Here is a 16,974-nt window from a genome sequence, read left to right on the forward strand (position 1 = left end):
TCCATAGTTTGCTGTGAGGACTTTGCAGAGAAGATTATACAGATCTATTCTAACTGGATTATACAATTGGTGCAGGTCCTATGGATGTAATTTTGGCCCCTGTTTGTCCTGAGGTAGTGTATATTCTTCAGTTTATGCAGTATGAAGATGTGAACAAGATCCTTAGCGAAATGAAGGCCACCAAATGTATGCTGGTTCTTTGGCTGCCAAGAGGATTTTTAACATGAATGATGGGCTTCTTTTTTTCCTTTCACATTCTCTCTGAAGTTTGCATTTTCCCCTTTTTTTGAAAAGTGAAGTATCCAAGGGAGGTTTTGTGTTTTTTATTGGGAATTCAGCTGTCAGTCACCTTCTCCTCTGGCACTTCCTTTGTTTGCTACAGTTCTCCTTGACTTACAAGTGGCACCATTCCCCACTCCCACCCCATATTTCAGCATTTTAAACTCACAGAGATGGGCACAGACCAGAAAACCAGCAGTTTGTGATGGTTCATGGCTAATCATTAATCACAAACCATGAAACACCATGAACCCCCAGAAAAACAAACCTGGCAGGGAAGCTGGGCCTACTACCTCTGTGTATGGGCCCGCCTATCGGCTAAGTGGCAGGTGCATGCTCAGAAGCAATAGCCAGCTCCTGGAATGGAAGCTGGGCCTGCTGCCTCAGACGATGGGATTGGCAGCAGGTGCCATGGGACAGTGGGAAGGTGGCGGGAAGGTATCCCGTTTTTGCCAAAGCAAAGGGGCTGGGGAAGTTTGGTGTTTTGTTTTGATTCAGCAAAACAGGATTATGAACCAAACCACTCCAGTTCATCAGTTTTTCTGGCTCGCAATTCGGTTCACGCCCACCTCTGCTCGCAAATTTTATTGAGTCATAGGGATGCCCAAACCACCCTGAAGGTGGCTAGGAGCTTCTTCAAGTGTCCTGTGAGTAGGGTTGCCAGATGTCAGGCAAAAGGAGGACATGTCCTCCTTTTTAGCCTAATGTCCTCCGTCAGGCAGGCAATGATAAAAACCTTTAAAATGTCAGGCTTTTGTATATTTTATGTTATAATTTTGGATGGGAGGGGGAGAGGCGGAAGGACACCCCTTCTCCCTGGCTTTCCCCGCACCCACCTGCCCGCCCACCCCCGGTATTTTGAAAAAAAGCCTCCATTGAATTTATTTTTAATTTTTAACATAACTTTTTCTTGGTCGGTTCACTAAGAGACATTTATTGGCAGCTATTGTAATAAAATTGTATTGATTGTGGGTTTAATCTGGAATGATTCAAATGAAACATTCAATATGTCCTCCTTTGTCCTCCTTTTTGTCTTTCTCTGTCCTCCTTTTAGTACCTGTGTATCTGGCAACCCTACCTGTGAGTGGCTCACATAGTAGAAATATCCATGCTCCATCTCATTTGGATACTTTTCTCTGGAGCCAACACACATCCCCAATCTAAACAAAATAAATGAATCAGTAAAAATAAAAAAATCCTGTTTGTTTAAGGGCTGTAACAGACGCTGTTAGGAATAACATTTTTCAGGACGTTGGGAAGATGTTTGTGCATGCGTGCACACAAACACACACACTCATACATGCATTTGTCTACTATTTCCTTTTACTAGTTGGGAATCTTATCTTCAGAGATATGGTTTCTAAAATAAGCTGTAGCTGATATGGGCTTCGTAGATACAATTGGTCCTTAAGTGGGACCAGTTTTATCTATCATGTGCAATCAACTGCAGTGTATTTTAGAAACTGAATCCTTGAAGATGAGACTCTCGGTTACTGCCAGGAAATAGCAGGCAGGTAGATGACAGCTGGCATAGCTCAGTGGGTTTGGGCACGAAGAGCCAGCAATTCAGATCCCCGCTGTGTCTTTCAGGAGAGGGACCAAGCAAGATCCCCTGGATTGTCTGATAGAGTTACATGTCGTGCCAGAGTCCCACCAGAGGAGGGGCTGTAAACTGTTTTTCAGGAATGTGCATTTCTATGAGGGATGTGGTGGCGCTGCGGGTTAAACCGCAGAAGCCTCTGTGCTGCAAGGTCAGAAGACCAGCAGTCATAACATCGAATCCATGCGATGGAGTGAGCTCCTGTTGCTTGTCCCAGCACTCGCCAACCTAGCAGTTCAAAAGCATGCAGATGCAAGTAGATAAATAGATACCACCATGGTGGGAAGGTAATGGCATTCCATGTCTAGTCGCACTGGCCACGTGACAACGGAAACTGTCTTCGGACAAACACTAGCTCTATGGCTTGGAGATGGGGATGAGCAGCACTAAATGTCAAGGGGAACCTTTACCTTTTACCTTTGCGTCTTAATCTTCGTCCTTCCACTTTCAGTGTGTGGAAAAACTGCAGAGTCTATACCATGTAAATTGTGGCAATTGGCCTTTACAGAGGTTGAGAAAGAAGTCTTGTTAATACAACTGTGGCTAATTCTCTCTCAGCATTTGACAGATAAAGAGTTTACAGATTTGACATGACCCTTTTGCCTCTCTAAAGCACAACACATAATGCGTGGCTCCAGCTGGTAAAACCTCGGTGGTAGCTCTCTTTTTTTATCATGTTGTTTTGTTTTTTTCCTTGCCAGAATAGCCATCAGACTACTCAAAACAAAAGAGAAAAGCCAGACTTCATTTGCAAATAAAGAGGTCACCGTTTTTTTTAATATTAATAGAGCTGCTTGGTGTTGAGAAGCTTGCAATTTTCCACATGGTTAAACTGCATTAGAGACTAGGAGTCTAATCTAGAACCATTAAAATAAGTGGAAACTTGGCACACACTTCAGTGTGCTGTGTATACTGTACAATGGGCTGCTGAAATACCACCACAATCACATTATCATACTATCCTTTCCAGGCAGCTAATTATAATTTGGTAATTGCAGCTCTTGGTGAAATAAAACAACATGATCTACTTATTGGAAAGTATAAGTGATTTTGATCACAAGAGCATTTTTGGGTACTTTAGTTTCTTAAAATGATTTTTTTAAATTTATGAACACAGTTTCTTTATATAATGAGAGGTATAAAGAGGAGTGAAAATTGTTGGAAGAAATATCAATAATTTAAGATATGGAAATGACACAATCATACTGACAGAAAGCAGCAATGATTTGAAATGACTGGACTGCAACTGAATGTTAAGAAGACAAAGATCATGACTACAGACGAACTATATAACTTTAGCATATACAATGAAGAAATTGGAAAAAGTTAGAGATTTTGTATACCTTGGTTCAATCATGCATCCAAACGGAGACTGTAGCCAGGAAATCGGAAAACTGAGACCAGGAAGGGAAAATATTGACACTGAGGCTGTCCTACTTTGGCACATCATGAGAAGGCAGGATTCACTGGAACAGATAATAATCCCGGGAAAGGTGGAAGGCAGCAGGAGAAGAGGAAGACCAAATATGAAATGGACTGATTCCCTAAAGGAAATCGCATGCTTGAGTCTGCAAGAGCTGAGGAGGACTGTTGAGAACAAGGCATGTATATCTCTCATTCATAGGGCTGCTATGAGTCGGAGATGATTTGACAGCACATAACAACAAAATGTAAACTTTGGTTATTTCTAAGATTTAAAAAAAAAACCCAGGCCTTAAGAAGGCCCCTGAACCAGTAGGAATTGCAAGGAGGTAAAATTCAGTCATGGCTGGTATTTTCTCTAGTGAAAATTCTTCTCAGAGATTCCTCTGACCTGGAAAGCCTGACAATTTCACAAGTTCTCCTTGGACGTTATGTGTAAAATCTGGCATTTCATAGACTGAATACAACTTCACCTTACCCACCAAAATTGTAGAGAGAAGCCCTCCTTCTCCAGTCCATGAAGACCCCATGCCTAGGAGGGAATGAGAGCCACCACTTATATTTCCTTTCTTCTCAAGCAACTTATGAAGCACTGAATTAGCCTCTTCACACTGGCATATAATGGTATATAGTCCCCTGATAATACTGTTTGGCACAGAAAAAAAAAATACCTTGTCTGCTTATGTTTCTTCTTAAAGTGATCCCTCCTTCTCTTTTAAGAGCTGGCCATATCTTTCTGACACAGGTCTAGGGCATGCAATCTTTTTGGGATGCTGCATTGCAATGTAAAATAGCTCTTTGTTCTGCCTTCATGGAACAAAGTAGAGATGGGAATATTCAAATACAATGGTGCCTTGCCGGACGAAAAACTCGCAAGACAAAGGCATTTTGCAATTGTTGTGGTGACGTGCAAGAAGGCTTTTTCTATGGCCGTGCTTCACAAGATGATTTTTGTCTGCAAGAGCGATGCCTCGCAAGACAAAAATAATTCATTCATCAGCTTTCGCAAGATGAAAATTTCACAATTGCTACTCGCGGAATGAATTACTTTTGTCTTGCGAGGCACCACTGTACGAATATGCCAGTGCAGCTGGGGGCCAGACCATCCACTGGCCTTGCTCATCCTTCCAATCACTTCCAGAGCCCCTCTCTCTTCCCACTCAGCTGACCACTCAGTAGCCATGCAAGGACATTCATCCTCACTCCCCCTGCTTGGAGTGGCTAGCAGAACAGGAAGAGAGTGTCACTCCGGGAGTGATTGGAAGGATGAGGGAGACTGCCACTGCTGGCAGATGCATGAGTGGATGATCCAGCCTCAGGGGCCGGACCCTTGTTAAGTCCAGCTGTGCAAGGATAATGCCCCAGTCTCTAGTACCAAGAGTCAAAATCAATTGCAATGAAGATAATGACCTTTTAAGCACTATTCAGACTGCATCAAATTTCATAGTGTGAAGAGGCCCAGTGACAAAACACACAGTGCAACAGCCACTACTGCCACATTTTGAGAGAAGAGCAGGTGAGATATAGACAAGCTACATACTTCTACCACACAGCCCATTACTTCAAAGTAATGTAGGAAGATGTCATATTGTAGCAGGTGTCAAGACTGCAAAGAAGTCATTAGAAGAGGGCCCCTGGGATGGACAAACGGATCTATTTATATTCCACATCCCTTTTGTACAGGTTCAGTCATAATACAGTGGGGTCTCTACTTAAGAACGTCCCTACTTAAGAACAACCCAACTTAAGAACAGCTCCATTTGCTAAATTTTGCTTCTACTTGAGAACAGAAATCCAAGATAAGAACAGGAAAAAAAAACCTTTCCTGCTCTTTTTTTAACCTTAGGTCATCTTAGGTTAAAAAAAAAATCTCCCCATAGTGGTAGAGTACGTATTAACCAGCTTTGGTTAATGTACGAACACACCTCTACATAACAAAAAAACAGCCAGAACGGATTAATTGGTTTTCAGTCCATTCCTATGGGAAATTTTGCTTCAACTTAAGAACATTTCAACTTAAGAACACCATTCCAAAACGGATTAAGTTCTTAAGTAGAGGTTACACTGTAGTTTCTATGGACGGAAAAGAGCAGATACTGATTAAATGGTTTTCAATGCATTCCTATGGGAAATGCAGATTCAACATAAGAACTTTTCAACTTGAGAACCACCTTCCAATACTGATTAAGTTCTTAAGTAGAGACCCCACTGTACTGGTGCTGGTTAGAACATTCTAGCAAACCTTGTAATCCAGTCAACCATATGTATCCTCTTCTTTTTTTATTTAATGGGATTTTTTTTCTTCAGCACAAGCTATTCCAAATCCCCATTAGATGGCCCTGTCACACGTGTGTGCAGCTGTTTGTGGAAATAACCAACACAATCTGAGGGTGGTTTAAATTCAGTATAAGCCTAGCAAAATTAGTAAAATTAATTTATATCTTGGTGATTGCTAAAACCAAAAGTAAAGACTCTGTATTTCACACATGCACACACAGATACATTTCCAGAAACCATAATGGATTAGACCACCTTCTGCATTTTTAAAAAAGCTGGAATCCATCAAGGTATTTCTGGCTCTGGCAGTTGAGGGAGATGACTATTTCCATCACTCAGACTCTTGACAATTTTCCTGTTAGTCAGTAAAGATATTTCAAGAATAGAACAATAATGTGCAATAGTGCTAGTGTTAGGAAAATATCAATTTTCATTTGTAATCTATGTAAATTATTAAAGTAAAGCTCTAAGCGACAATATAAGCCGAAGAGAAATGACACCACTATATCGCATCTAGCCCCCTGCTGAGGTCTTCCAAGTCACATTTGTTTTGGTTACTGACAAAAAAACAAGTTTTGTTACGTGACCTGTGGAAAGGGGAGGCGTAGAGACTGTTTTTCTCTTGCCTCATGCATCATCTATGGATCTGACGGCTAAATTCTGGTTTCAGACGCTTTTATTGTCAGTGATGGATAGTGATGATTTATGAAGCAGAAAAGGCAAAACCTGACTTTTTTCACCAGCCGATGAGGCTTCAAGGTAGAGAAATTGCATTTAGGGTTGTAGATGCACCAAATTTGATATGGAAGACATTGATTTAGAATAAATAAACAACATGACCATTTTGCTTATGCAATTGGTATCTTGAGCACTTCAACTTTCAGGAAGATAAGAGTTAAAAAAAACAAGGAAGAAAAGGAACTTGCCTTTATATATCCAATATCTTATCAAAGGCTGCACTGTGTGGTCTCTTTCTATATTACAGTGAAGACATGTAAAGATGTGATGGATCAGATTCGAAAGCATGTGTTACAATCCTCTGGAAAGCATTCTTGTTTCAGAATGCTGATGGCTTATGGCATGCTTCTGTATACAAACCTAGCATATCAGAAGGGTTCTGGCCTAATCTTGATATACTAGTTTTCCATAAAGCATCAGGAAGCACTCCTACGTATGACTCTCCAGGAGCTCTCTCAGATGGTGCCATTTGTGGATAGATGTTTCTATCCTATCAGAGAAAACAAATTGTTTCTTCATCCTCTGAAGATGCCGGCCACAGAGACTGGCGAAATGTTAGGAAGAACAACCTTCAGAACACGGCTAAAGAGCCCCAAAACCCACAGCAATCAGTGCTTCTATCACATTGGATGGAGCAAATTGTATGTGTCATGTTGGGGGAGAGGGAGAGAGATTAGCCACCACTGGTGGTGCATTGACCCAGAACAGGACAACTGAGCAGCCAAAGCATCTGTATTTGCATATTGTTCTACAATGTAAAGTAGCAGAGTATGAAGACACAAAAGATCACACTAGAGGGAATGTTGAGAAAACATGCAAGATATGCTTGGTTGCATTCTTTTCCAGGCACTTCATCACTCATAATCTATCTATTAATTTGCACTCACAGACAGTGATCTGCTTCATGGAGTTTTTGAATCCTGGTAAGCCTTCCAGAATATCTGCTGCAATAAATGTGAGATAAACCTGTTAAATGGACTGTATTAGAGGTATTGATAGCAGAGCTCAGGCCAGATTGGTTCATCTGGTTGAGTGCAGTCCGTAATGATGGGCATCTGCTCTCCATATTTTCTGGAGGTTCCCCCCCCCCGAAGCTGTACCTGGAGGTATCAGAACATGAACTTGGGACTGTTGGCATGCAAAGCAAAGGGTTGATGTCTCAAATGCAGCCCTTCTCCAATTTGTAGAAGATGTTCAGTTAAAAGTGGACAGTAGAGATAGGGACAAATTTTTAAAAAAATGGCAATTCATTTTGATCCGTTATTCGTCAAGGTTAACAAATCAACAAGGAAGTATTCATCAAGCCGTTTTCATCCTGATTTAAAATTTTACAAATACGGATCAACGAATATATGATGAATCGGCTACATTTGTCAGGAAAACGAATCTGTTTTTATATTCGTCCCCATCTCTAGTGGACAGAGTTGAATCATGGAACTCTCTTGTCATATGTGGTTTTTTCCCAAGCTACATCACAGGCTCCGTTAATGTTAGGGAGTTCAGGTATTTGTGTTATATGGTGTTAGCTTTTATAGACCCCTGTGAGTCTCTAACCTTTTAGTGCTCGGGCCAATTTTAAATTTTTTTTTAAAAAAGTCTCACTGATTTTTCCCACAGCAGCAGACTCACCTATACTGTATATATAATAAGGATATATATTTATTTTTTGTTTCTGAGTGCATATGCTAGAATTGACATTCTCAGCCCTATCCAGTGTAAGCAAAAATGGAGAATTCTACTGAAAAATCACAATCTCCCAACCCAGATTCTATGCTTTGCTTCCATGTAGCTGGGTTTCTTCTTGGTCCTTATTAACTCCAACATGATCTGAGCAGCTGATATGCCAATGAATGGCAATTATCTTAACCATTTTTAAAGTCTAAAATATGTGATTTGGCATTTTTGGCATTTTTGTAGATTCTGCTGCCTTGTTCATTGGACCACAACCACTTGCAGTTATAAACTTTGTTAGATCAACAATGATTGTGAAGCTGTATTTTGCTGCCTGGGTATATCTGAATTCCCTGTCCTTTTATGCACACAGGGTGGAGTGAATGGCTTGACAGGAGAACTGGAGTTTGCAGAAAACGGTGGGAATCCCAATGTTCTTTTCGAAATTCTGGGCACCAACTATGGAGAAGAACTGAGCAGAGGTATCCGAAAGGTGAGACAATTATTTTCATATGTTTTTTGAGTGTTGATAAGAGGGAGTATTTCCTGATTGCGTTAGGTTGACTTAGGTTGACTGATTTGATTAAAAGCATTGGCTTTTACAAATGTTAAGATAGCCGCTTACAATTCAACAGAAAAAGAGGTTGGGCATCGGGTGCAACACTGCCTTGAATACATCCATGCATGCTAATTTATATGTATAGATGGAAAAGTAGAACAAGATTCAACTGAACAAGAATTGCAGTACATCTCACTTGAGTGGGGAAAGACTGTGAGAAGTTGACCTGGGTGCCTGCTGAGTCTCCTCTCCAGGTGGTCACTGTGGATGAGCAACTTCAAGGTCCTTGATCTCCTTTTTAATGGGCATTTATCTTTTGATCAGTGTTGGATTAGGGCTCTCATTGGCCTAGGCAGCATTTCAAATGGAAAGCACCTTCAAAAGGACTGTCCTCCCTGAAAGAGATCGGGGGGGGGGGGGGGAGGGAGACAAACTATCACTTTGTCAAGAACAATCATTTTCTTTCCCAGCAACCTACTGGGTGAGGAGAAAAAAGGAGGAAGGGTTTGTCGGAGAGAGATGGGGGAGAGAGAGAAGGGTGTGGGATACATTTAGTGTAGTTTTGTTTTGTTTCTCAGTGTTGATAATTAAAGTTCTGTACAAAACTTCACATTCCAGTAAATTAACCTCACTTTTTTGCATTTTTTTCCTCATTTCAAATAAGTATAATATGGAAAATAAAAAGGTGTGGAGAACAGATGTTAGATACTGTGAGGGAATGCATCTCTTCCATGGGAATGGGGAACAAAAAAGACATTCTAATGTTATCCTGTCTATCCAAAGAAAGTCACAGGCAGCTTATTTGTTTCATATAGTTTTATATTAAACATCTTTAACACAAGACTATATATGACTTGTTGCAAGGGTTTTTTTTGTCACTTTTGCCACTTTGCTCCACACAATCTTAAAGGTTGCAACAAGAAGGGGAATCCATATTCTGCAAAGGGGCAATGGAGGACATCAAATCCTAACCAGTCCTAACATGCCCTCTCTAATGTTCTTATCCATCCTGTGCAGCCTCATGAACTGTCTCTGTCTCTCTTTGTGGCAATGGCATTGCTAGGTTGGAGTCAGTTTGGCTCCTTGGGCATCTGATTCCAATCTGAAAGCTCCCTGTCCACTCTTTTAACCCCTGAGTCACAAGGTGGTTCTCTTTTCTCCTCTGTCAAATTTTCAGTGAGGGAATAGGGCAGGATGCAGCTGGAAGGAATAGCTGTCATCAGATACAGGGAATCTGGGGGGGAAAATAGACCATGGATTTAGGCTCTTGTCATTTGGCTGTATCTGCTCAGCTCTCCCGTTCTTTGCTTTCCCCCTCTACCTCACAAAACACCTGTACTGAATCCTAGACATATTTATCTGAAAGTAAGACCTGTCTCACTGTCACTTACTTATAAATAGGCATGCCTAAGTTGTGGTTGATTAAATATGAATCAAGTTGGAGGAATTATGTAAGTCTGCCCATGCTTCTTCTCCCCCCCCCCCGGCTTACTGCCTCTGCCCCTTTTATATGAGCTGAAAACCCTCTAATTACTTACTTACTTACTTTACTTTATTTTATTTAAAATATTTTTACTACGTCTTTCTCCTTAAAAAGGATTCAAAGACAATATTTAAAGTTGAAGACAATGAGTATACAATGATGGTTAACATCATTAAAAGACAATATTTAAAGCTAAGAACAATGAGTATAAAGAGGCATCTTATGTCATTAAAAGGCAATATTAGAACTAGGAACAGTATGTATACAAATATTAAAGAGAAGGGAAAAAATCACTCTGAGAAATGGAAAACCCAAAAATGGTAAACACAATAACAATCTCTCTAAAAATTAAACACAAGTAGCTAGTTATTGAGGGAAGGCTTGCCTGAAGAGAAAGGTCTTTGCCTGCTGCTTCCCACTCTCTTCCATTTTCTGTCTCTCAAATTCTGTCTTTCTCCTGCAAAGTGGGTGTGAGTCAAGATAATGTCCCAGATGGGGCATTCACCCAGGGTCCATCATTTGTTCATGGCAGGGTCCTGTCAGCATTCAGAAGGACGTTGAGGCAGAACATTCCCATTCGCCAAAGCCCATCAACTCACAGATTCAGTTGTTGTTACGAGCTATCAAGATATCCCAGACTCATGGCAAACAAATAAACAATCTCCAAAATGTCCTGTCCTCAACAGCCCTGCTCAGCTCTTGCAAACTCAGGTCTATGGTTTCCTTTAGTGAGTCGATCCATCTGATATTTGGTTTTCATCTTTTCCTGCTGCCTTCAACCTTTCCCCACATTATTGTCTTTTCCAGAGAATCCTGCCTTCTCATGACGTGCCAAAGTAGGCAAACCTCAGTTTCAACATTTTTGCCTCCAGAACTGGTTCAGGTTTGATTTGATCTAGGACCCACTTGTTCATCTTTCCGGCAGTCCAGAGTATCCGTAAAGCTCTTCTCCAGCATATTTCAAACAAATCAATCTTCGTCCCACCAGAATTTTTTTTTGCAGTCCAGATTTCACATCCATTCACCCAAAGGCTGAAATGTGTACCTTTGCCCTGCTATAATTCCTTTGGTCTTGGAACCGATTTATCTTACTATTAGATTTTTCAGGTTTTTCTGTTATATTACAAAAGACAAAACATACTTCAAGGTTATTTAAGATGGTACAAAAGATTGTAGAGGAAAATTTCCTGTTGTGATGACATTAGCAGCCTTTTTTTCCTGAGTGATCTGACCTGGTACAAAAGGTTTAGACTTCCATTATTATCCAAGACAGAGAAAGACAGATTACATGTTTTGGGGATCTGTCCCCATCTAGTAAGTCAAAGGTAGTAATAGTCCTTTCTGAAAATTATTATTATAAACAGTGGGATTTCTTGGCATGATGCATAGGGCAACACTATCATCTCTCATTGAAGTGGGGTCACACTGCATGTTTTATTTTTGGAGTACACAAAAATAGGAATACAGCCTAGGGTGATGTGAAGTCAACAGAACTCTGCTGCTCTCATTAATCTATTTTCATGCCAAGGCAAAAGAAGTGCTAAAAAAAGAATTAGCAGAGGTCCCCACAAGTCTTCAAATGCTGCTTCATGTTGTGTCTCTGTAGGTCCAACTCCTGACTTTTAAAATTAATTTTGGTCAGATTTTCCAGCATTTTATGGCTTCTAATTTTTGTGTGGAAAATCCTCTGGCTGAGAGGTCTTCCAGCTGTGCCTCCTCTGACCAAATAAAGCCAGAAAAATCAGGTGGCTGTATTTGTTGTTACTGTTGTTGTCACATTTAAAATGTCAGTGGACCTGAATAAAACTTCTGTTTTGTATGTTCTCCAGAAGTGGTGAAAAAGGAAGTAGGCTCATTTTATGAGAGGTACATATGCTCCCTCTAGCACCAGAGAGAGTATGTTTCTATACATCAGTTACTTAGGCATATAGAGAACAGAGTACTCTTGTGGTCATGTCTTCCTTGTGGTCTTCCAATAGGCCATTACGGGAACAGAATGTTGGTAGTAGATAGGCTTTTGATTAGATCCACAGTATTGTCTTGTGGTCTTGTCAATTATTTGCACTTCTCCTGCACTTCAGATTTTCCTGCAAAAGAGGTAGATATGCATTCTTCTGACATAAGAGTAAAACACATGTTGGGGTGGGCGGGCAACTATATTGACAAATAATTCTGGAAGTGCTGCAAAATTGGGACAGATTCCTATTATTTTCTATTGGCTACATGACGTACAAGTCAATGCAAATCAGACTGGAGCTTTTCTCTCAGCCCACACTTTTTCCTCTGTTGCTGGGGCATCTGCCTTTTTTTGGCAAGTAAATAGTTTCTTATTGGTTCAGGTGGTGTAATTGTTTGGCCCAATGTGGAAAAACATTTGCAGGGGAGAAGTAAATTGCTAAATCAGCCTTCTAAAGTGCAGAAAGGCCAAACTAGATGGTTCCCAAAGGAGGTCAGAGAAGGGCGTTATAAGTTATATTCTTAGCCCCATTCCACCCTGTGCCATATGCAAAGAGTGCCTTCATTGAGAGCAAGCAGTGTTTCAAAGCCCAGGACTCTGTTCTCTGGCTGCTTCAGTTGTAAAGGGTTAAGTTCCTAGTGCTCCTGAGTATCACTTCACCTCAAATATATTCACTAATTATGCCATTTCCTTGGGTTTGCTTGTTGTTTGGTGTTTTTTTCCCCCCTTTTCCTTTTGGTTTGATGCTTGTACCTAGGCACTAGAGCATCTAGGAAAGAAGAGAGAGAGAGGAGGAAATTGTTAATCAGCACTTCTTTATAGCTTATAAAGGTAGCTCTGCTATAGTCACACCTCCTGTAAACCTGAACAGCTAAAGCAAATGCTGTCTTTAACGACCTGCAAACAAGCGTTTATTGGCAATTTCTTCTTCTTTCTCTCTTTGCTGACTTTTGTGTGGTCAGTGAATTCACCCAGGGAAACCAGACTTCCTAGACATTAATTCACAAGAGATCTATGCAGATTTTTCCAGCTGCATATTCAGAGTCTCAGTGTGGGAAATACAGATTTCTTACTTTTACATGTAAGATGAAGGAAGAGTGAATTTGTTATCACGTGCTGCAAAGTCAGTTATGGAACTCTATGCATGAGTGGCCTCTGAAAGGTCACATCATTAGTAGCTCTCCTGTTCATTAGCAGCCTTATGAACTCAGGACCATGGCTTCCTTTAATGAGTCAATCCTTTAATGAGTCAATTGTTCAGTCTTTCTCTTTTCATACTTCCTTCAGCTTTTCCCTGAATGATTTACTTTTCCGTATTCAAAGTTATCATTTTTTGCTCTGGTAAAGGTAAAGGTAAAGGTAAAGGTAAAGGTAAAGGTTCCCCTTGACAATTTTTGTCCAGTCGTGTTCGACTCTAGGGGGCGGTGCTCATCCCCGTTTCCAAGCCATAGAGCCAGCATTTTTGTCCTAAGACAATCTTCCGTGGTCACATGGCCAGTGCAACTTAGACACGGAACGCTGTTACCTTCCCACCGAGGTGGTCCCTATTGATCTACTTGCATTTGCATGCTTTCGAACCGCTAGGTTGGCGGGAGCTGGGACAAGCCACGGGCGCTCACTCCGTCACGTGGATTCGATCTTACGACTGCTTGGTCTTCTGACCCTGTAGCACAGGCTTCTGCGGTTTAGTTTGCTCTGGTACATAGCAATATAAGAGATCGGGTTAAGTTCACAATAGTTACAAGTTAGTCACCATGATTATGCAGCATCACAGAATGAATTTGCTGTTCTTAGTGAACAGAAGCCAGGTTTTAAAAGGGCAACACTGAATATTCATCACTTGGGTTCTTCTTCCATGGTTCTTCAGCACTTGACATAATTTGTGAACGGTTTCATTGAAGCCAAAATGTTGTCTCTGGGTTTTCTCACTCTCATTGTGAAAGCAGTTGGGCTTAAGGGTTCTAATTCTAAATATAACCACTTTTGAAAGCATTCTTCAGGTTTGACATTGGGTGATATTAATCTTCTCTGTGTTTATGTTTTCATTGAAACTTTTGCATATTTCTTGAAGCCAATGAGAAGACGCCTCAGAATCGGTCCTTAGACTTGGCTGAAGTATTTGCTGTTGTTTAGTCATTAAACCGTGTCCAACTCTTTATTACCTCATGGACCAGAGCACGCCAGCCTCTCCTGTCTTCCACTGCCTCCCGGAGTTGGGTCAAATTCATGTTGGTAGCTTCGATAACACTGTCCAACCATCTCATCCTCTATTGTCCCCTTCTCCTCTTGCCTTCACACTTTCCCAACATCAGGGTATTTTACAGGGAGTCTTCTCTTCTCATGAGATGGCCAAAGTATTAGAGCCTCGACTTCAGGATCTGTCCTTCCAGTAAGTACTCAAGGTTGATTTCCTTTAGAAAGGATAGGTTTGTTCTCCTTGCAGTCCAGGGGACTCTCAAGAGCCTCCCACACCAAAAACATCAATTCTTCGGTGGTCAGCCTTTTTTATGGTCCATCTCCCACTTCCATACATCACTACTGGAAAAACCATAGCTTTGACTATGCGGACCTTTGTCAGCAAGGTGAGGTCTCTGCTTCTTAAGATGCTGTCTACGTTTGTCATTGCTTTCCTCCCAAGAAGCAGGTGTCTTTTAATTTCATGGCCACTGTCACCATCTGCAGTGATCATGGAGCCCAAGAAAGTAAAATCTGTCACTGCTTCCATTTCTTCCCCTTCTGTTTGCCAGGAGGTGATGGGACCAGTGGCCATGATCTTAGGTTTTTTGATGTTCAGCTTCAGACCATTTTTGGCGCTCTTCTTTTTCACCCTCATTAAGAGATTGTTTAATTCCTCCTTACTTTCTGCCATCAGAGTGGTATCACCTGCATATCTGAGGTTGCTGATATTTCTTCTGGCAATCTTATTTCTGGCTTGGTATTCCTCCAGTCCAGCCTTTCACATGATGTATTCTGCATATAAGTTAAATATGCAGGGAGACAATATACAGCCTTGTCATACTCCTTTCCCAATTTTGAACTAATCAGTTGTTCTATACCCAGTGCTAACTGTTGCTTCCTGTCCCACATAGAGATTTCTCAGGAGGTAGATAAGGTGGTCAGGCACTCCCATTTCTTTAAGGACTTGCCATAGTTTGCTGTGGTCCACACAGACAAAGGCTTTAGCATAGTCAATGAAGCAGAAGTTTTTCTGGAACTCTCTGGCTTTCTCCATAATCCAGCACATGTTAGCAATTTGATCTCTAGTTACTCTGCCCCTTTGAAATCCAGCTTGTACTTCTGGGAGTTCTCAGTCCACATACTGCTGAAGCCTACCTTGTAGGATTTTGAGCATAACCTTGCTAGTGTGTGAAATGAGTGCAATTGTACGGTAGTTGGAGCATTCTTTGGTACTGCCCTGCTTTGTGATTGGGATGTAGACTGATCTTTTCCAATCCTCTGGCCACTGCTGAGTTTTCCAAACTTGCTGGCATATTGAGTGTAGCTTGGCTGAAGTACAGGTTTTTTATTATAGTTTGGGCTAATGCTGTCAGAAGAATGATATTATTTAGTCAATGCTTCGAGATCAAAGTTATTTTTTTATTTTTCAGAAGTTATGTGTACTTTAGTTCTTAATATCTTAGTCATGAATATTAAAAAAGTCACTGACATGTTAATAAGACACACCAGTACATTGGCTCATAGAGTCACATACATAGCCCAGCAAAATATGCAACAAGATATATAGGTGCATAATATTTAATGTGTGCAGATGAACAATTTCTCACCTGTATTTCTTCAGGTATTAAAAAAGCCCTAATACACATTGGCTGAAATCCAGTTGCAAGTCACAGCTAGAGCATGCCCACTCAATCAATGGGGATTTGTTGAGTCACCCCCTGTCAAAGTTTCACTCATTTAATGGGCCTATGCTATTTGTGACTTGCTACTGGATTCCAATCAGTCAATGTGATATTTGCTCCTGTCTTGTCCATTAGTCCAGCAAGCCAGTTAGGTAGGCCAGTATTATTTCTGTAGGGAGGTGATCAGACCTCAGATTGGCTCCCCATTTCTCTAGTCTGAGTACACTAACATCAAGTCTCTCTGTAGGGAATTTTCAAATTAAAGGTGGGTCATGTGAGGCTAGCATATGTCACAGCACAACATATGCGGTTGCCATCAGTTCAAATATCAGCAAGATGACCAACTGCATAGTCAGTTCTCTTTGCCATTCTTTTTGCTAATAAATCATTTTGCTGCCGGATGACTCACATTTTGCTGCAAGGTGACTTACCTTCCCATGTTTCATTTCTTCCTCCTTCTGCAAATATGCAGGGTCATTTGCTCAGTGCTGTTGTGAAACTATATGCGAGTGTTTTTAATGGAGTATGTGTAGGGCTAAGAAGCTTGTATCTCACCTGGGAGTCATGTGTTCAACATGAAGGCTTGCCAAGGTGGTGGAAGTGTGCCCCTGTGAAAGTGCATGCAAATGCTTGTGCAGACCTTTGTATTAAGGGCAAGGTCTGTATGACTTGCAGATGAGGCAGGGATATGCACGCTGTACATGTACAACTTACATGTACAACTCCATCCCCCTCACACTTTCAGCTTTACACACTTTTAGTCTGAACACCTGAACAGAGTTTATTGCCCAGCACAGTGGTCCCCAAACTTGGGCCTCCAGATGTTCTTGGACTTCAACTCCTAGAAATCCTGGCCAGCAGAAGTGGTGGTGAAGGCTTTTGGGAGTTGTAGTCCAAGAACATCTGGAGGTCCAAGGTTGGGAACCACTGGCCTAGCATATTCCTTTCTTTCTATTCCACTTTGCTTTCTGTTTGCAAGATCTCTGTATAACATGTCATGAGCTTCTGCCTAAAACTAAGCAAGCAAATGTACAACTTATAGAATATACAAATTCTTTCTGTGCTCTTCCTGTAATAGAAGATATTGACTATTGTTCTAAAAAAGCTAATTCACATTGTTCCAGGGGT

The 16,974-nt window shown here is 41.1% G+C and overlaps 1 protein-coding gene across 5 annotated transcripts in view; it reads left to right on the top strand.

Moving 5' to 3' along the window:
- GRID2 (glutamate ionotropic receptor delta type subunit 2) overlaps positions 1–16,974 on the top strand; it is a 963,252-nt gene that overhangs the window by 656,664 nt on the left and 289,614 nt on the right. For all 5 annotated transcript variants that reach the window (XR_012087806.2, XM_073001950.2, XM_078394565.1 and 2 more), the window contains exon 8: positions 8,361–8,480. Coding sequence is in view for 4 of the 5 variants with exons in the window: in XM_073001950.2 (XP_072858051.2) it covers positions 8,361–8,480 (120 nt within the window). In the remaining variant the exon portion in view is untranslated. The remainder of the gene's footprint in view (positions 1–8,360; positions 8,481–16,974) is intronic.

Source organism: Pogona vitticeps, chromosome 5 (assembly GCF_051106095.1).
Source record: "Pogona vitticeps strain Pit_001003342236 chromosome 5, PviZW2.1, whole genome shotgun sequence".
In the NCBI taxonomy this organism is placed as follows: domain Eukaryota; kingdom Metazoa; phylum Chordata; class Lepidosauria; order Squamata; family Agamidae; genus Pogona; species Pogona vitticeps.